At 58.4% G+C, this 19,087-nt stretch overlaps 7 protein-coding genes across 7 annotated transcripts; 5 read left to right on the top strand and 2 right to left on the bottom strand.

Annotated features, from left to right (window-relative positions):
• Positions 1 to 287: 287 nt before the first annotated feature.
• POSPLADRAFT_1045283 (hypothetical protein) lies at positions 288 to 1,753 on the top strand (the record flags this gene model as incomplete). Its single annotated transcript, XM_024478723.1, has 2 exons — positions 288 to 1,443; positions 1,536 to 1,753. 2 exons carry the CDS (start codon positions 288 to 290, stop codon positions 1,751 to 1,753), a joined length of 1,374 nt encoding a protein of 457 aa, XP_024340969.1.
• A 993-nt stretch (positions 1,754 to 2,746) lies between these two features.
• Positions 2,747 to 3,040, top strand: POSPLADRAFT_1078639 (hypothetical protein; the record flags this gene model as incomplete). The annotated part of the gene is made up of 1 exon (XM_024482966.1): positions 2,747 to 3,040. A coding segment is annotated over one exon (294 nt), but the record flags the coding sequence as incomplete, so codon positions are not given.
• Positions 3,041 to 4,338: 1,298 nt separating this feature from the next.
• On the top strand, positions 4,339 to 7,858 carry POSPLADRAFT_1168339 (hypothetical protein; the record flags this gene model as incomplete). Its single annotated transcript, XM_024488006.1, has 7 exons — positions 4,339 to 4,635; positions 5,007 to 5,228; positions 5,341 to 6,297; positions 6,346 to 6,556; positions 6,612 to 6,749; positions 6,800 to 7,183; positions 7,258 to 7,858. The coding sequence occupies 7 exons, from the start codon at positions 4,339 to 4,341 to the stop codon at positions 7,641 to 7,643; spliced, it is 2,595 nt and encodes an 864-aa protein (XP_024340967.1). The 3' UTR covers positions 7,644 to 7,858.
• A 173-nt stretch (positions 7,859 to 8,031) lies between these two features.
• On the top strand, positions 8,032 to 8,892 carry POSPLADRAFT_1136753 (hypothetical protein; the record flags this gene model as incomplete). Its single annotated transcript, XM_024484727.1, has 5 exons — positions 8,032 to 8,080; positions 8,150 to 8,271; positions 8,376 to 8,475; positions 8,540 to 8,712; positions 8,773 to 8,892. 5 exons carry the CDS (start codon positions 8,032 to 8,034, stop codon positions 8,890 to 8,892), a joined length of 564 nt encoding a protein of 187 aa, XP_024340966.1.
• Positions 8,893 to 10,234: 1,342 nt separating this feature from the next.
• Positions 10,235 to 10,991, bottom strand: POSPLADRAFT_1039318 (hypothetical protein; the record flags this gene model as incomplete). Its single annotated transcript, XM_024477527.1, has 1 exon — positions 10,235 to 10,991. A coding segment is annotated over exon 1 (271 nt), but the record flags the coding sequence as incomplete, so codon positions are not given.
• Positions 10,992 to 12,061: 1,070 nt separating this feature from the next.
• On the top strand, positions 12,062 to 14,601 carry POSPLADRAFT_1137846 (hypothetical protein; the record flags this gene model as incomplete). The annotated part of the gene is made up of 3 exons (XM_024484844.1): positions 12,062 to 12,115; positions 12,175 to 12,732; positions 14,266 to 14,601. 3 exons carry the CDS (start codon positions 12,062 to 12,064, stop codon positions 14,599 to 14,601), a joined length of 948 nt encoding a protein of 315 aa, XP_024340964.1.
• A 2,078-nt stretch (positions 14,602 to 16,679) lies between these two features.
• Positions 16,680 to 17,701, bottom strand: POSPLADRAFT_1168332 (hypothetical protein). The gene is made up of 5 exons (XM_024488005.1): positions 17,680 to 17,701; positions 17,316 to 17,621; positions 17,197 to 17,257; positions 16,993 to 17,140; positions 16,680 to 16,938 (listed from the first exon to the last, which is right to left on the bottom strand). The coding sequence occupies exons 1-5, from the start codon at positions 17,680 to 17,682 to the stop codon at positions 16,920 to 16,922; spliced, it is 537 nt and encodes a 178-aa protein (XP_024340963.1). The 5' UTR covers positions 17,683 to 17,701; the 3' UTR covers positions 16,680 to 16,919.
• Positions 17,702 to 19,087: the final 1,386 nt, after the last annotated feature.

Below are 19,087 nucleotides of genomic sequence, written 5' to 3'. Positions count from 1 at the left end.
TCAAGTATATCCGCATACAAAGAATTCGTTTCTGTATACAATCCCCCACGGCTATGAGCCAATTTTAGCCCTGCTTCGAAGCCGGAAGGCGAAACAGAAGCCCATCATGAAGGTCGTTCAGAAGTGACCTATGTTCCGGTGACTGGTGCACTCAAGGACCTCGACTCAAGACTTTCAAGTTCAAAGCTCAGAGGTCACGACAATTTCCAACAATTTCTCGATCTGGGTGACACCATGTTACCAATGAAACTCACACGTGACTGTCCCCTCCTTTCCTCCATTTCCCCATGTCTCCAGCCAAATGCGCATCGACGAATATACCTGGCCCACGACACGAAAACGACCTCCTGTACATCAAGACGGATGTGCACACTGGTCGCACGTATCATGCAACCGACGACATCCCCGTGGGAAGCACCGTCTTGAGGGCCTCCACGCCGTACACGTACACGATTTGGAAGCAGTTCAGAAACGAAGTCTGCGCAGAATGCTGGCGGTACGAAGGAGGGAGACGAACGTTTCTCAAGCAACGGGATGACATAGGGGTTACCAATCCTGCCGGTGGAGCCAACAGGATGATCCGGAACGGCACCCGAGTGGAAACTATCGGAGCCGGCCTCTGGTTCTGCGATGAAGGGTGCCAGGGAGCCTGGATTGCGAGGGAGGGCATGGAGACAATCACACTTTTTCGGGTGCTGGAGGAGGCGCGGCGCAAAAAAGAAGAGGGTAAGAAAAAGCCGAACCCTTTGGAAGCAGCACAGATAACGGCGGACATTGTTGACCAGGCCTGGACGATGGTATGCGACAAGGAGAAGAACCTGAAAGAGCGGAAGAAATGGAGAAATCTCCAGCTGGACAACTTCGAGACTGACATGGCTAGATATGTGCTGCTTGCGTTGATCCATCTCCGTCGCGAGCTGGAAGAAGCATGGATACCCTCGCAGAACCAGCAAACCCAAGCCACGGACGCATGCATTCGTCGTAATCTGCCAACGGATGGGAGACACGACTTACGGTTCTGGGGTGCAACTTGGAACGACTTCACGACCCTGCAGCATAACGAGCTTAACCACTTGAGAACATACCCCAAGCTGCTGGAGGACCAGATCAGGATATACAAGGTGTTGAAGGGACGGTTCGCAGAATCTAATTCGTCAATGTCGGATCACAAGCCGGTGGGGCCGGCCGATGAAGGTGTCAACAGAGAAGAGGAGCAGAACCACGGCGCACGTCCCGGACACCACCAGGGCGACGGGATCGGGAAAACTGCTGACAATGGCGACATGCTGATGGACCTGGGAAGCGCAATTACCATTGACAATGTCCGTGCGATTTTCAGCGTTGACCCGGGCAATTCTTTTGGAATTTGGGAGGTGCCCCTCACCGAAGAGAGCGAGTGTTTAGGGTTCGCGGTGTATCCGAGACCTTCATTTTTCAACCACCGTAAGTGTCAAGGCACTGGCGGGCGCCGACGTTTCCTCTAGAAGCCTCACTGTCAAGTCAATGATATAACTGATAGGATTTTGCTTTCGCAGATTGTTCGCCGAATGTGAATAAAGAACGGTATGGCCGAGGGCTAGCCTTCGTGACGACAAGGTCAGTGAGAGCCGGGGAAGAACTATGCATCAGCTATGGGCATGCAGAAGGAATGGGCTGGCGGCAGCGTCAGAAAGAGCTACGAGAAGGCTGGTTCTTTGAGTGTAGTTGTGGAAAATGCATAGTAGACATGTCCACAGTAGACGAAGGCACGTAAAACAGCCAGGCACACGAAACGGGGGTACGCACGCAAACAGTATGGTGGATCCGAGAGGATAGGAAATGAATGTTTGAAGATAAGCCGTTGCTATGTGGCGACGGGGTTAGTCAAAGGGAAGCCGCCTTACAGAGGTGATGGTTGGTGGCAAGCCTTGAAATTCTTCACAATCTTGTCTATTGTCTCGACGAATCTGACCAAGACTGGCCCGCACACAACGCAGATGTGAAGAGAAACGCGAGCACGCACAAATGGGGATGTGAGGTTGGTGCCTCAAATAGACGGCATCACAAGTTCTGAGGGCGGCATCGCCGAATATCTCGAGGACTAGCATTGTCGGGTGAAACCCGAGGATGCCCATACACTCACGCTCGTGTCCACACAGATGGCATGGGTTGATTATCCTGATGCCGGCGGTAGAAGGCAGCTCGATAATTTGTAATGGTGAGACATGGGGCACCGAGGCGAACAAGTGCATGGCGTTGACATGAGATAGAGCACATGGGAATTATAGGTACATAGTCGTTACAGTGGGCCAGTAGCACCAGACCAGCACACATGAGCTTCGGTTGGCATAGAACAACTGTGATGGGCTTATGGTTGGCTAGCGTGTATGAAAGTTGGTTGGCTCGGTGGCGGCAGCTCGCGACAAGTGACTTCTGAGCGCGTGCCATGGCACCGGTCTTCGAAGCTGTTTGATTCTTGGTTTGTTGTCCACTTCCCAACCCTGACTTGCACTTCTACTTCTGCTTTCCACGTCGCAGCAGAAATCTAGGTATGCTTTATCTTGTCTGATTTCTCACAGTTTGTGAGCTGAAACCTGTTCAACCTATTCAGGAAGTCGCGAACAGTGTTCGGCCACTGGTCCTTACAGTCATGGCGACCACAAGTGTGCCCGAGAGCAGGCTGAACGGCTCGTCTCGTGAACGTCACCAAAGCGGTCGCTCCGACTCGAATTCGTCGCCCGCGCCCCTCCGCACCGCCGCCTCGTTCTCCATTGCCAACCAGACGGCCCCGAGTTCCCAACCTCTGACCCTTGATGGGCTTCTCTCTACTTACTCAACGGCGCCGGACCCCACCAAAGCGGCACTGGACTTTACTGTTGCAGAACGGAATACGCTCTCTACACAGAACCTCCAATTGTGGAAATTGATCGAGAAGCAGCGCTCAGGATATGGACAGCTCATGAAAGAGCTGGAACGCGTGCGTGGTGAGCGAGATCTCTATCGCAATAAGTTGCAGGGGATGGGCGAGAACACGGACGCACTGCTCCGCTCGCATCGAGAGAAAGAGCGACGGGAGGCGAAGGAGAGCACGCTGCGCTCGACAGCGTCGCATTCGCATCTGAGGAGTAGCGAGAGTAGCGGTTCAGGTGCGTTAGATCCGCGGGGGCACATTGTGCGCATGAACTCGGACGACCCAGGTACTGAGCTCCGCCGTCATCGCATCTGCTTGTAGCTAACTATATGTCCTAAGCAACTCGTGGCCTTCACCACTCTCATTCGCATGACCACGTATCGCACACACAGCCGAATTTGCGTGACCAGTACGGCTCGCAGACGAGTCTTACCATTCCTGTGTCAAATCCCCGTGCAAACTCAGCCGCGCCATCACCGCTGTCCACACAGCCCACCTCGTCTAGTCCTTCTCCGTTTCGCGACGGCACTCCAGATGGACGCAAGCCTGTATTAAGCCCCACGAAGATGTCCTTCCCCACGTCTCTGCGGCCACCAGAATCGCCGTCCACGTCGTCCTCGCTATCTCAACAGCAGTCGTTGTCCAGCAACGCGCCGGCCGATTGCGATCGCGCAGACCCTGTACTGGGGCATTGGCAGCCAGGCTTTCGGCCATCGCTCGACATGGCGCGGCCGTCTGCACAGATCGCACTGACACCTGCTACACCTGCCACACCTGCCACACCTGCCACTCCCGCGCAACCGGCGCCGCGCGGGTCTTCTCTTACTCGTCAGCGCCAAGCTTCACCTGAGAAGCGGCCACCAGCATCGTCGAGCACGCTCAGCTCTTCTATGAACGGGGACGCCTCGCGCATGCTGTCGCGGGAGTCACGCATATCTCTGCCTGAGGAGGCGAAGCGATACTATGCCAACTTGAGCGACTCGCCTATGCCGAGCCCGAACGTTGGTGCATCCGGCTTCCCCTCAGGCTCGGGCCAGAGCTCTCCAGTGAAACCACAGTTATCTCAGGTCGTGGAGGTGCCGGAGGTGCTACGCAGCCATTCAGGCACGCCTTCACACGCGAGCTCGAGCACACGCGCGAGCGGGGAGCAATCACGGAAGTCGGCGGACGAGCTGGCACCGTTTTTGGACATGGGCGACGAGGACAGCGAGTACTCAGGCCTGGAGGATCGCGCTGTAAACGGCGAGAGTGCGTACGACGGTATGGACGACGGACAGACATATGCGAGCAAGGGCGCGGTCGTCGAGGACTTTCCACTCCCGCCATCCACAACAACGTTTTCGACCGGTGAAGGGCAGGCAAATTCAGACTCTGCGCAGCTGTCCGTACAGCCTGCGGCGCCTGGTACCCCCGTATCCCCCCTCCCTCTCTCGTCTGCACCCACACAGATGAAATTCCGTGCTCTGCCGCTCCTCGCGTCTGACCTACCACACACGGAAGTACTGGTGGTGACGTCGACCATCCGGCCTAACGAGCGTGGTAAGGAGGTACTCTCTTTCATCATTTGTGTCGACCCCGGGAAGGGAAAGGAGCCATGGAATGTCGAGAAGCTCTACAGCGACGTGCTGGGGCTGGACGCCCGCGTACGCGCAAGTGTGAGCAAGAACGTTATCAAGAGGATGATTGCGCTGCCGGAGGGACGGCTATGGAGGGACCATGCGCCGGCAAAGGTTGACCAGCGAAAGGTGCGTCACTCGTTTGTCTCAATAAGCTCTCTTCGACTTGCATCTGTGGACAATTCACTCTGTTTCCACTGTTTCGCGACGATTTGTCCCTCTTTGACATCGGTCGAGGGCGCCCTATCCTCGCACTGACCTCGTGCCCTTGTTCTGATGGCGCACGCGCGCCCACTGGGCCAACCTACCTTCACACTCAGTTCTCGTAGATTCTGCACCATACTTCTCGGTGCTTGGGTGGGGCTCACAGTTTTCGTTCTCATCATTATGCCCGTGGGCATCAGTTTTGTGTATTCCATGGAAGTCCCGCGGGTGTCATGTCGAATGTCTGAATTGTTCGTATTGGCTGACTGTGTTTTTGTCATCTCTCTCACCCGCAGCACGCGCTTGAGCAGTATCTGCGGTCCTTGATTGCCCTACCGGTCAAGAACAAGGACGAAATTATCGCTTTTTTCACATCAGACATTGTCCGCGAGGCACTGAAGCCTGTTTCGCAAGCGGGCTACAAGGAAGGCTACCTGACAAAACGGGGCAAAAACTTCGGTGGATGGAAGTCGAGATACTTCGTCTTGCAGGGCCCATCCTTAGAGTACTACGAAAGCGTGAGCACACTTCTTCTCTGCCATCTTGTCCTCCTTCCTGTGCACACACATGCAAATCGACTACTTCTCGCCCTATACACTTGCGCTGACATTGAGCTTCTGAATGACGTAGCGTGGGGGCACGCACCTAGGGTCCATCACGATCACCGGCGCCCAAATCGGCCGCCAGCAGCGAGCGCCCGATAGGCGGGACTCGGACGAAGACAATGAGTATCGGCATGCCTTCCTCATCATCGAAGCGAAACGTGGACCTAGTGGTTCGACTCCTCGACACGTTCTCTGTGCGGACAGCGACGCAGAGCGCGATGGCTGGGTGGAAGAGCTCGTGCGATATGTCTCTGGGACGTATAGCGAAGATCAAGTCGCAGTCATTCAGAACGGACCAAGCCCCATAGTGGTGGGCAGCCCCGCGCAAAATGTGCCTTCTCAACCACGTTCGAGCACGAGCTCGAATCCACCGACAGACATTTTAAGCACGCCGAATCGCAGGACTCGTGATACAGGGCAGGGTGTTACGCCAGTCAAGGTCGTTACAGACTTCACGAACGGCAAATTGTACCCCAATAATCTCGGGCATCCTCAGTCCGCCTCGGCTGCGTCCCCTATCGACCATGCCTCATTGGAGGGTCCTCTGTCGAGCTCGATGCCAATCTCATCACCACTTGCGCCCGAGGATGTGGACGTCCTAGCGTCTGTCTCCCAGCGTGCTAATTCAGAGCTAGGGCATTACTCTGACTTGGCAACGCCAGCGGCATTGGCCACTCGCGTGGCGCAATCCCCCGAGCAATTGCGGCGGAAGGCCAACCGCATGTCCATCACTCCGTTGAAACCAGCTATTCCTGAGCGGACGCCGTCGCCCGAGAAGGAGGCGTCCCTGACCACCCCGCGTGTCGACTCGCACGGCAAGGTCAAGATATCCGGGCCTATGAATGGCACGCCCATACCTGCGGGCTACAAATTCGGGGGGAAGGACGCCCCTGCAGAGGCTCCCACGCCAGGCAGCGATAGGCGGGAAAAGGCTAAGTCGCGCGTCTTCTGGGCATTCGGTCGACATGGTAATGCCAGCCTCGTTGCAATTCAATGTGTTTCCTGCGCCACTGATACCTGTCGTACAGAGAAGCCAAACGTGCCAGTCGCGGTACCGCGTCCCGTCTTTGGCGTGCCACTAGACGAGTCGCTTGATGTCGCACAGATTGCGAGCTTGCCTGCAATTGTATTCCGGTGTATCCAGTACCTGGAGTCCAAGCAGGCGGAACAGGAGGAGGGCATTTACCGGCTGAGTGGAAGCTCCGCAGTGATCAAGAGTCTCAAGGACCGCTTTAATGCAGGTATGCTTATAGCGTATCGGTGCCCATCGCCGTTGGACTTACCAGAGTTGAGCAGAGGGTGACATCGATCTGCTGAGCTCCGACGAGTACTGGGATCCGCATGCCATAGCGGGCTTGTTGAAAACGTTTCTGCGTGACCTACCAGCCAGTATACTAACCCGCGATCTGCACTTACGCTTCCTGGCCGTTATCGGTACGTCATGGAATTAACTTGCCGTTGCGCCCGCTCACCGTTTCTGCTAGATTTCGTTGATCCGCAGGAACGCATAAGGGAGCTCTCCCATCTCATCGCGTCGCTGCCAATAGCCAACTACAGCCTACTACGTGCGTTAACGGCGCACTTAATTCTGATTGTGCAGAATGCGAATGTGAACAAGATGACGATGAGGAACGTGGGCATCGTGTTTAGCCCGACACTGGGCATCCCCGCTGGTGTGTTCAGTTTGATGCTCGGCGAATTCAAACGTGTCTTCAATGTCGATGGCACGTTGGAAGACGGCGAGCCGGCCCCGGAAGACGAAGGCGAGGGGGCTGCTGATATTGATCGTCGGAACAGCAGACGGTACACGGACGCTGCTGCAGACCAGCTTCTGGGGCTATCGGGCAGAGCCTTACCAGAAGGACCAGGTGCGTTTTCCACTTCCACACGTCTCCCGTCTTCTGGGCGCTGACATCACCGCCTTCTCGCGTCGCGTCGCCAGCCGCAGATGAAGCTCCGTCAGATGAAGGCGAGGAAGCGTCTGTTATCGAAGAGAGCACAGAAGGCACGAGTGAGAACGAGTCGGACGTCGTGGAATCCTCGGCAGTTTCGAGCTCCACGCACCTATTGCAGGGCGGGACGCACGGAGACACCCTACAGCTGCCGGAATCCAGCGGCGGGATGGCGCCACAGTCACCTGGCGGACGTTCGCGGGCGTCGCATTTGGCAGCGTCGCGGGGGTTGCACGTCGCGGTTGCTGACAAGTCGAGCCACCGGCATAGTCGCGTCGTGGGCCTGCCTGCGTCGCCGCGGCCGAGCCCTCGCACGCCCCAGCAGAGCGGAGCTCCTTCACCCGTCGATCCTGCTCAGTTGTCCACGCCGCGGTAGGCGGCGCGCCGCACTGCGTATTCTCGCGCTGTGGGCATGGGGGAACGGTGGCACGGACGATAGACTGTTTCCTGATGCTCGTAGTGTATGTCTGCGGCGGCGATGAGCCCCGCGTTATGTATCCACAAACGGCATTTATGATTAGGGTAGTAGTGTAGATTGCATGTGTGTATAGCCTGATGATACCCTTCTCGATGCATATTTTCAATCCTCAAGCTGAGTCTGTCTTGAGCTGTGTGGAAGGCATATGCATACATACGATCTTCATCTGTGGCCAGGCGATCGGCGTGCCTGGCGGGGTAGCGAGGGACGGCTTCTCCCGTGAATGGCTGCTGGCACGCTGCTCCCCCCACCAGTGACCACCCACGCCGCCTAGCTCAGTCGAGAAATGGGGTACCGTCAGGCTGCCGTCCTCACTTCCGTTTCTTTCTTCCTCGGTAAGCTTTACGCGCACGCTCTCTTTCACACTGACTATTTCTGACCTATCTTCCCTGACCCCCGTGTAGGCGTGCTCTTCATCTGTCTCGCTGTCGACTACCGAATACTCTTTACACCGCTTACAGACCAGGTCATCAAGGATGGCCTGGGGTTCTACACAACCTTCTACAATTCTCCTCCTGCCATCAAGGTGCGTGTCTGGGCTCCGTTTCTCATGCACAGTTTGCTGATTGTTGTCCCGTCCTGCATTGCAACAACCTTCACGCGGCCCCCCGTCTCTTCGCGTGTGCACAGGCCCTGATGCACGCTATTATGGGGGCCGGGATACTCGGCCTGGTGGGCAAGCTGCACAAGTGGGACGAGAGTGCCATTTTCTTCGACGGCTCATCACTCGGTACGCGCTTCCCCTTCTGTCCTTCGCGGCTCCAGCCTCTCATTTCCATGCCTCGCACCCGCAGCTGCGTTCGTCTTCGCTATCGCCGTCTACCTCTCCGTCGGCGTCCCTGCCTCCAAGACCGTCGCCGCGCCCCTCGAGTCCGAGCCGCCGAGCGTCCAGGTCGAGGCGCTGCGCGTCCTCTCCGCGGGGAACACCATCATGATCGTGCTGCTTGGCGCGGTGCTCGCGCTCCAGGTGCGTCCGAGCTTCACGCCTGTATCAGGGCCCTGCTGACTAAAGCCTCCGCGACCGCAGGCCGGTGAGCAGTACGCGCGCCGGATAGAGGCAGCCCCGGCGACTTCTGGAAAGCCCAGGCCCCAGCAAGATGCCGGTGCAACAGGCGAAGACAGGAAGGAGAGCGCGAAGGACAAGTGAGCTAATGATGGCCGGGGCGAGAGCTCGTGTAGGACGGGGACAGTGTGTGCTTGGATATCGATCTTTGTTCCCTGTTGCTCGCGGCTGCGCGCTGCATCGGCCGTTCCCACCGCGTCCAGCAGGCTTGCACGCGATCGCGCCCTCGACGCCCGGACGCCAAAGCACTGGCCAATGCTCGCCGGCTACGTGCTACGCGAGGGCGCCTGCGCGGAGAGCTGATGAACCCTGTCTATGTACGGCTGTCATGCGATGTATGTGCCCCTTCTGATGATGACCTGATGTTAGACCCGCCTGGAGCGTGCAGCCTTCCCTTCGCCGTTCGTTCAGCCATGCCAACAGATACAATGGAATGCGAACTGACGTCGGGCAGGCATGGACAGTGCCCGAATCGAACATTGACCCTCGGCGAGGAGAGCGAGATCCCATCCGCAGAACGCATATGTGTCTGTTCGTCCGTCAGATCCCAGGACGCGCGCGCACACACACGGAATCAATCTGGAAGCATGATGAATGAAAGATTTCGTGCTGCGGTGGATGTGCGGTGCAGCAGGCTTTTGAAAATCATTCAACAAAATGAACAGTTCTATGGATATCCGGTGTCTAGCACAAGGCGTCGAACGATGTATATTATTTCGACCCTGTAGCGTTCTATTACAGACTACACCAGCAGGCGTAATTGCCCGCAGGACACACGGGAGCGCTGCGAACCGGGGGACGAGGGGCTTGCCGGCGCATTGCACAATATGCCCCCTTCACTGTGCGACGATCAGATTCCGCTACCGTCGGTTGCCCGTTGTACATACGCAAGAATACTTCTTCTGCATGACATGCACATGACGATGGCGACGCTGGCCCTTCGCATAAAGTGTGCCTGCCATATCCAGCGGACGTTATCTTTGGGCGCGGTAACTGGCCTGCGCATTTGCTTCCGTGGGCCGCCTCCGATGGGATCACTGCCCCGGGCAACCCACCCGTGATCGTGCGAGGCACGCGTCTTGCCGCGACGCTGATGCAGCGGACAGGACACAGCAGCCTGCGTCCCGCCGCCTCGTCGCGGGAACGTGCTGTGGAGCGGCGCATACGTACTCGAGAGCCCCAGCTTCGCCGCCGCGGAAGGCGAACTTTGGCCCGGCGCGTTCCGCCTCGTTGCGCGTTGACACCTTGGCGGCTGCTGGGATCAGGGATCTGCTGCTGTATGTACGCGTTGTCGCACGCACACACACACAAGAAGAGCGCGAAAATTTTCCTGCACATGCACGGGCCGCCAGCACGGCTGGGGCCCTGCCATCTCCGCGGAAGTATATGTATATGTATGTATATCTCTGCGCTCACAGCGCCGCGTGGGCGGCGGAGGAGCTAGGCCGGCGCAGCCCCTGCATCGGGCGTGGCGGGCACTGTGCAGCGGTACATCAGGGCAGAGCGTAATCTTGCGGCGAAGAAGGCAGGGCGGGAGAACAACAGGCCAATACGCAGAACCGTCGTGTGTGCAGAACCCTGGACAGAAAGGGGGGAAGCTAGTTGGGCGGGGGTGGGAACGTGGTGATCTCCAGAGTGGATACAGGCCAACGTTCCCGCCGGCAGGAGGCTGGGCTGGCGTGCTAGATGCAAGATGCAAGGAGCTACCGTGCCAGATGCTGCGCGGTTCCCAGATCTGCCCTGCCCAAGGCGTCGATGGCGAGATATCCGCCCAGTGATATCCATGGGCTATTGGCAATGTGCCGCGCCCCGACGCAACTCGCCGAGCCCCTAGGGTCCTGCGATAGAAGCACGCACGACGGAAGCACGATACGATAGGGCCAGCCACCATCGCGCATCGCGCGTTCTGGCACTGGCGGGGCAGTGATACGGCCGGAGAAGGGGCTCGCATGCACCAGTGACCAGCGTGCGTGATCTGGGGGGTCGCGCGTGCATCTGCGTCGCGGAGGTGCGGAGGCGATCGCTGAAAGCGGGCGGGTCGGGCTAGGGTCGGGCGTGGGTGCACTCCCACAGGGCCCAAAATAGGCGAGTGGAGGGACATACGGAGGTGGTGCTCGCACGGGCCTGGCTTGGCCGGCGCCGACCGCTTCTGCACGACACGAGCTATCGAGCATTGACGTGAGCGGCGACCGTTCCTACTGGACGCACCGCGAAGAGGCGCAAGACCTGCGTACCTGAGCGGATTGGGAGTGGTCTGGCCAGAGCCTGGACGGGGAGCGCCTGATGGAAGAGGAAGGAGGGCCTTGCAGGGATGCTGAGTGTGAGTGCGTCGTATCTTCCCGACGCAGCGTTCGAAGAACAGCAGTACGTTACCGTTACGGTTCAACGGAAGGAGGCAGATGTCGCGTGCGGGTGGCAGACGGACGTGATGAGATTGAGGGACGAAAGAGGGCAGCGCAGACACCATATTTGTCAGACAGTGGAGGATGATGGCATTGTGGGACACACGGCGTCGATGGCGATCAAATGCGAGGGAAATGACGCGTACGGCACACTTGGGGCGGATGCGGATGCGGATGCGGATGCTCGGCGGCGGACGGTTAGAGTTCCGAGCTGAGGACAGAAGCCGCTCCCAGCAGAGCCAGCTCAGCATCTTCGCGGCCACTTCGCAGCTCCTTCCCCCTGATGTCTTCCGCCCATGTGCACCCTCGCGCGCCTCTCGCCATTATCCAGGCCATATTACGCCTTCCATGGCGCCACAAAGCGGCCGGCGCGATGCAGATCCTGCACGACGTCACCGAATGCGCGCGCGGTACGATACGACGTTCGCGCGAGTCAGAGGTACGGCCGGGCCCGCTCTCATGGCCAGGGCAGGGCGTGCGGGGACGAGGATGCCCTGGGCTGGCCAGCAGTCCTTGCCATGGACACGCCCGGACGAGGGCTCGATCAGAACCGTCTCTCGGCACCCTCGGCAGCGGATGCATAATCCCCCTGTACACCGCCCAAATTCGGTCGATCTCATTCCCTTTCCTTCCCCATGTCACACTTCCCATATGCGGTTAGTCCCCAAATTTGTTATCAAATCCACTAAATTAACGAGATGCGGGTCTTGAGATCGCATCGGGTGGACAGGGTGCCCTCCCTCTCGCTAGCCTTGTATAAATCTACGCCCGCCCAGTCCGCCGTAGCTCGTTCTCCTCCCCGCCCGCCATAGCCCTTGTTCCCCGCCCCCCACCGCCGCACTCTTCTCGCAATGGACGCCATGGACATCAACTGGTGCCTGACATGTAACAGACACATTGACTCGGTACGTATCGGGTCTTCACCCTCGCTGCACATCGCCACTCATCCGTGCATCTCCTCCAGGACGCATCCGTCCCATACTGCTCCCGCGTGTGCTACGCCTCTGACCAGCCCTCGTCTTCCTCCGTATACCCCTGCCTGCGCCAGGCTGAATACGCCCCCGCTGCAACGTCCGTCTGCGACTCGGACGACTACGACGAGTCAGAGTATGAACCCTCCCTTCCATCTACGGAGCGCAGCCGATGGATTGGCAAGGGAGCAGCAGGCATCGAGGCATGGGCACGGAACGTCCACCCAGGCCCGCCGTGTCCTCTAGAGCATGCTCTATCCACATCAGACCTCCGGCCAAAGTTGCTCCTGCCGCACCGCCGCCCCATCCCGCCTACGCTCTGCATGTCCAAGACGGATCCCGCGCCTCCCGCGCCATCGAAGCCTATCCTCACTCCGCACCGCAGCCTCGCAAGCCAGTGTACGCCAGGTGCGAGCACCGCGTCCTACACGACACCCGCCTCCTCCCTCTCGCTCGCGACGCCCGTTTCCGAGAACGCATTCGTGCTTCCCAGCGCAGCTGCGCACGACGGAAAGCCGGGCCTCATCGGCGCGCTCACAAAGCAATTCCGCGTATGGACTCTCTCGCACGGGAAGCCGCCAGCTCGCGGTGCGATGACCTCCCGCGCAGGTCGCGCGTTGTCCCCCGTCGTCATTGACGACGAATTATCCTACACCGACGTGAAGATCGGTCACGACGAGTCCGAGGTATGGCCAACGACGTTGGGCTGGTTCGAGAAGGCGCAGCAGGACTCTACGTCGCCGCACAGCTGGCAGGTTGCCCCAGAGCACCATCCTGCATACATCGCCCGGGGCCGACGCTCGTCGCGTGCCATTTCATGATTCTCATGCCGCCTGCTGCCCCCGCTCTAGAGTTTGTTTCACGCTCTGTACGATAGTCCGCACTCATCCTCGCCTGCATCCGCCATGCACCTCGCTCTCGCGCCGCGCCCGCGCTCTTGGGGGCCGCAAAAAGATGCCCTGTGTTCTGATCTCACTCATTGCCTCCATATGGACTCCTGCACATAGCGCATCGTTACTGTCTCCATTCCTGCATCTCCCGTCCCCCCGCTTGCATACCACCCCTCATTCACCGTCCATTGATCTCTCTGCACACTCACTGCCGTACTCTTCCGCCCTCTCCCACACACGGCCCCAAAGCCAAACGCCATCTATAAAATACCGCCCTCCCACGTCCCCCTCGATATACCAGTGTGCGATGCTCCGTGCAGCGCTCAAAATTTTCGGAACCCGTGCCTCGGCACTGTTGTCTTCACTTCCTCCTATCCGCCGCTCGTCTTCGAGGCTTCCCACTCCTCCTCTCGATATCACAACCGGGCTTCTCCGCCTTGCGCTTCGCTCGGTACAGCCCCCACCTATTGCATTGCCGTGCACGCATCTCGTTCCATTCAGATATATCTCGAGGATGTACGCTTATTGTACTATCGTATTGCCCGGAGCCATAGAGTCCGTACCCCACTTAGAAGAGGAATATACTCCTTTCTGACACCACACCGTCTGTCTGCCCGTTGCGCAAAGAGTGCTCCTTTCCGCCCGCTGACTCCTGAGTAAGCGCCGATGATAGCGCCCTCTGACTTCCCTCCTCTCTCAGGTAAGCTTGCGGTGAGCTTCAGGGGGAACTCTGAGGTCAGCTGCTGGCGCGCGCGCGTCGTCGGACCCGGATGGCCTTACGCGTGTGGCTGGCGCCGGACGTCCCCTTCTAAGTTCTTCGCAGCAGGAGCAGTGCACTTTCCAAGCACGTTCGGTCCGTGGCACCTGCTGTCATGGTGCTGCGTTCTGGAGGGCCCGGCGAGCCCCATAGAGGAGGGGCCCCTGAGGCCTGACCCCCGTTCGCGGTTCGCCCGTGCACGGTTCGCGAGCACCCACCCTTCTCGAAGCGCAGGCCCCGCGCACTCCGACTTGCGGGCGACACTCAAACGCGGATATGGCGATTCGCCACACCGCTCCCTCGCACGCGGCCGCGGCCTCCCCGAAGGGCTCGCACGTCCGCCCCGCGTGGCCCGGGACGGCTTCGACTTCGTTCGTTCGAGAGGGCGACTGAGCCTGCGTGCCGCGGTTCAGAATTCGCAAATGTTAGTACTGTAGCGGGCCGCCATCGGCGTGCGACGGACGTCGACTGTGCGCGCGTCACGCATCGCCGACGTGGGGATTCGATGCGCGCATGCTCCGGGCGAGTCCTGCGCACTGGCCCCGCACGTTAACTTGGCGGGAGCCTGGGCCCTCGCTTGGCCGATGGCGCGGGATCTGGTACGATCTGGGCCTCGCGCTGCACCCAGCAGCAGCCAGAAGAGTCCAGAATGCAGCCTCTCTGCGCACTACGCAGGAAGTCGCTACGGGCAGGCGACCGGCCTAACGGGCGAGGTGGGCTGGCAGCGGCGGCAGCGGGCGCGTGCACATGGCTCCGGCCGCATTCGTTCTTAGTCGATGCCCTTATTTGGTCCGAGCACCCTGGCAGTCGCGGGCGTGACCCGTCGATCGCCGCAAAAGGCGAATCGGGCCTCCCGGCTGGGGCTGATGTGATGGGGCGCATCTTGGCGCTGTGCGCCGCGGGGTCGCGGTGAGTCCCTCTGACAAACGACCAGCGCGCGGGTCGGACGGCACTTGTGCTCGCGCCATCTTCGGCCCGGATGACTTTGTGTATGCAGCACTGACGGCGGCCGCCCGATCCTTCGTCAGCAAGTTGGTGAGCTGCGTCGCTGCCCGGATATGCTCATCAGTCACGCAATGTGTAATCTTGCCCGAAGCAGCTACCAACTCGACTCTTCGCCTACTCGACATCCTGGCAGATCTGAGCGTGTCTCGGCCGCAGCCCAAGAATCTGCGTCCATCGACGCTAGCATCGTTTCTACGCCCCCGAGATGCAGCAGGCAGGCTATGCATCAGTGGCGCTGCTTCCCAATGCCAGAGCTTCCCATCCTTCTCGCCGTCGTGATTGAGTGGAGAGGGCCTGGAACGCGTCTGCATCTATCGTCGTCGCCGTCGGATCTGAACATAGCGTCATCGCAGCGCCACAGGCAGCGCCAGCTTCTGAGACACGTCGTGCAGGTTCCCTGCCCAACATGTGCGCGCGCGCACATGTCGGACACCCACAAGTTCGCACACGGGTGCCACACAGTCTCCCGCCTTTTGCGAATATCGGTATCGGCTTACTTGTTCAGAAACACGTTTCACCGGACCCCCTGCGCCCGACGCCGGCGGGATCTGCGCGCCGATGAATGGTCCTGTTTAATTTATCATGTGCGGCAGCACGTTTGCGATATCCTTTCCAGGCACGATCGCGCCGTGTCACTATATCACGCCGTCGTGAATGTGGCTAGCGTGGTGGCGTCTGCCGAAGCCCAGCGGCCCTGCAACGGTGGGGACCTACGCCCTACCGACGACGTCCACTGTACCGATGCAATCGGTATGCCTCCACGCTGAAGAGCCCAAGAGCAGCTGCCTAATGATGCCATTTGATGCTCCGCGTGCGCGTTCAGGCTAAGAACGCACCATGCCCTGTCACGGGGCTAGCGCACCCGCGCAGGTAAAAGCTGTGTCCCACACGCAACGCTGACGTTGTCGGCGAGGTTATAGGCTATCCACAATTCAGTTCGTGTGAGCTTGCGGCGCTGTTCGCCGTGACCAACGCAGGCAGGCCCGTCGCGTCACGGCGTTCTGTGTCGAATGCATGATGCACGCACGGCGCCACCGGGCGCGCACATCCTAAATCCAATTTTGATATTCATTCATTTTGCGCGTTGGTTCCATGACGTCCGCGCCTGCGAGGACGGCCAGGAGTCGGCGCCTGCGGCAACGCGTTTCATCTGCATTCAGTTCAGTGCGCACTGCCGAACAGCACCTAAAAGCACCGAACGACGTGGGGACACTCGCCGCTGCAGACCTGCAGCTGACCGCCGTGCCGCTCCTCTGCGGTGCTGCGTGGCAGCAGGGCGCAACCCCCTTCTAACGGATCTTAAGCTCAAGACATAAGCCCCCCGATAGCGATAGCAGAACTGAATGGACGCAGAAGGCTCACGTTCACGTAATGGTGGGGGCTCGAGAAGACAGGCCGCAGAGAGGCGAGCGTGCGCACGACGGAGAAGGTACGATCACTTCTCAACTCTGTTCACCTGCCTCACTGGGACGTGCTGCGATGCACGAGGTTGGTCAGCTGCGAGGCAGTGGCTGGGTACGCATCTGTGAGCGAGCCGAGAATGTCGCGTAGGCGCTGTGAAATCAAACAAGTCACTGAACCTGTGAACCCCGTCGATGTGCCACTTGTGATCATATAAATATTTGTATACGAAGCTGCATGTGCGTTCGAGACTGTGACAGTCAGTCGATCGCGCCCCAAAATATGAGAATCATGAAATGACACTATTACTCAGATCCTAACGCGACGCCACCATCTGTTGGCAGGTCATTACAGATACCTTGTTTCCAGGAAAGGCCATGCATGCCGCCAGAGACCGGAGTGTAGCACTGCCCAACGCCTATTTGATTGATGTCGGACAGAATTCATAGTAACATACCACGAGTTCGAGGACACGCAGCGTATGTCCGCTCAGGAACCGCGTATATACAAACCTTTTCCCTCGCCGAAGCGCCGGCACAATTTTAGTGAGACCTCAGATTCCAACACTCTTCGCATACCACACATTCTACACATACCGAGACAGGGCTGCGGCAGCACTTCTTGCTTGAGCATCAGTGATGAGAAAGGAAAGTGAAACAAATACAAGAGCTTGCAGACAATACACTCATTGCGGGGGTTGGAAGCTGATTACGTCTCATGAGCTAAGGTACAAGTGACACATGATGTGCAGTACTCACCCAGGTGGAGGACCACCAAAGCCCGGAGGAGGGGCAAACGGCGGCATGCCCGGAGGTCCCCCTGGGAAGCCAGGAGGGCGGAAACCGGGCGGAGGCATACCTGGGGCGCCGAACGGCATAGGCGGACGCTGTAGAGCTGGTGCGCCCACTACACATCACCGCTATCAGAGCTTATGCGCACCGGAGATACAAAACAAAACGTACTTGGGGGCATCATTCCCATACCACGACCCGCGGGCATTCCTCGACCAGGTCCGATAGGAAGCTGCAGCATAACGGCATCAGGGACTAAATCACGCTCGGGACGTAAGTGCGAGGCGCACCATGTTCTTCTTATCGTCATCCACAACGGGCGGCGGGCCCTCCACGGACAGACTGACCACCGTCTCGCCGCGCAGGATCACGAGGCCGAGTGTGCGTTTCATCTCCTGCACAGGGCCTGCCTCCGTCTCGCCAGTCTTCTTCTTTGGCCGTACGCGGCGGAACTCCTCGCACTCGGCGAGGACGAGGTTCATGTGACGGTCAAAAGCCAGCATCTGCCCGACGAATGCGCGACCGTCGTTGATCGTCACTTTGAGTCTCCAATTGATGAGACCGAGCATTTTTCCTCCCTTGGATTTTGGCGGCGGCTGCGTGACATATCCTCATCAGCTTCCTGTGATGATTCTGAACATGTTGTAAGCGCACCATGGTGGGCAACTGGTTTTTGGAGAGTTTGCAGTGAACAACGAGGATCGAGCACTACACGCTCAAATGTGGGAGCAAACAAGGACAAACAACGTGTGGCGGGCTCCTCGCAGCGATCGATCCTGATTTCTCGACGGAGTCCTTCCAATCTCGAGAACATCATAAGCAAATCTATGTCCTTATTTTGGCCATCTTACCTACTTGACTATGGCATCTATCGTTCATGGTGAACGCGGACGACGTCCACATAGCCACATTACACCGACACGTTGACGACTCATGAGACACGTGTCACCGGGCCATGGAACAAACCTCTGCGTAAATGGTCGGAGGCACTGGCAAGTGAAAACATTACATATCTTGATTTTGCTCATCTAGCTCATGCATGCCCTATACGCCGCTCACAAGATCCGAACAGAATCTTGAAGTCTCTTGATTTTATCACATCTTATCGGGTAAGCGTTTTACAATGTCTCCCGCAACCTCTTGCAAAGCCGGTGCTTTGGCATACCGGTCCCTTTCCAGTTGCTTCCGCTGCCAGGTTTGAACTTTGCACAATCCGTCTTACGGTACGAGTCCTATAATGTTGCCGTTGCTTTACATTGGTCTTCGGGATTGCGTGCTCTCCTTATCCCTCACGAAACGAATCCACTCGCTCTCACTCCTCGGTGAAGCACAGTCGCGAGAGTGCGGGTGCTGTTGAAGCGATGGACAACATGGTGCATGCAATTTCATGGGTATGTTGGCCTATTTCATTCCGTTGCTTGCTTGGCAATGCTTCGGGTTCTCCCATGGACTTACTTCTCCGTCCAAGCTGGTGGTGGCGCCTTCCCTTTCTTAGCATGATCGTATACAATGTCTAAGTCTATCTGCAGCCGTGTCCCTGGCTCCTCCCAATGCAAAGAGATCCCGAGCTTACTGAATATCGATGGTAATCTCTACCGATTCCGAGCCCGCCCTTGGTGGCCATCAGCCTGCGAAACCGCACGGCTTGACGGCAGAAGGTGAGGCAATTTTTGAGCGACCCTCGGAGCAGTCTCATCTCAGATTTCGCAGGCAAGAGGCAATCTCCAGGGCATCATCGTCATCGCGTTCTGTGCGTGTTTGCACTCTGATGCATGGTGTCTGCGAGACACCGGGACAGCAGTGAGGTCAGCGGCTAGAAGACCTGCGGCGCTCCTAGGTTATGGCATGCCGCCTTGCGCTTACCAAGTTCGCGCGCACGTCTTCATTGCGCGCGTCTGCGCTTGTTGAAACGCAGCGACCCGGGTATAAGCCCCGTCGCGCGAGCTTCGCCATCCTACGCAGTAGCTCAGGAACGGAGAGATCTCCGGATAAGCTCGCCTTCTATACCCGTCTGCTCTCACCTGACCATCAGATGGCGTCGGGACCAGAGCTCGCGCCAGCG

Source organism: Postia placenta (genome assembly GCF_002117355.1).
Source record: "Postia placenta MAD-698-R-SB12 unplaced genomic scaffold POSPLAscaffold_4, whole genome shotgun sequence".
Lineage (NCBI taxonomy): Eukaryota > Fungi > Basidiomycota > Agaricomycetes > Polyporales > Adustoporiaceae > Rhodonia > Rhodonia placenta.
This window is presented reverse-complemented; position numbering and strand designations above follow the sequence as displayed.

Bases quoted from the DNA above. Each gene is read 5' to 3' on its own strand.
- POSPLADRAFT_1168332 (XM_024488005.1), bottom strand. The intron at 17,258-17,315 runs GTGCGCCTCGCA...GTTATGCTGCAG, and splicing joins ATGACGATAAGAAGAACATG to CTTCCTATCGGACCTGGTCG. The intron at 17,141-17,196 runs GTACGTTTTGTT...GGTGATGTGTAG, and splicing joins TATGGGAATGATGCCCCCAA to TGGGCGCACCAGCTCTACAG.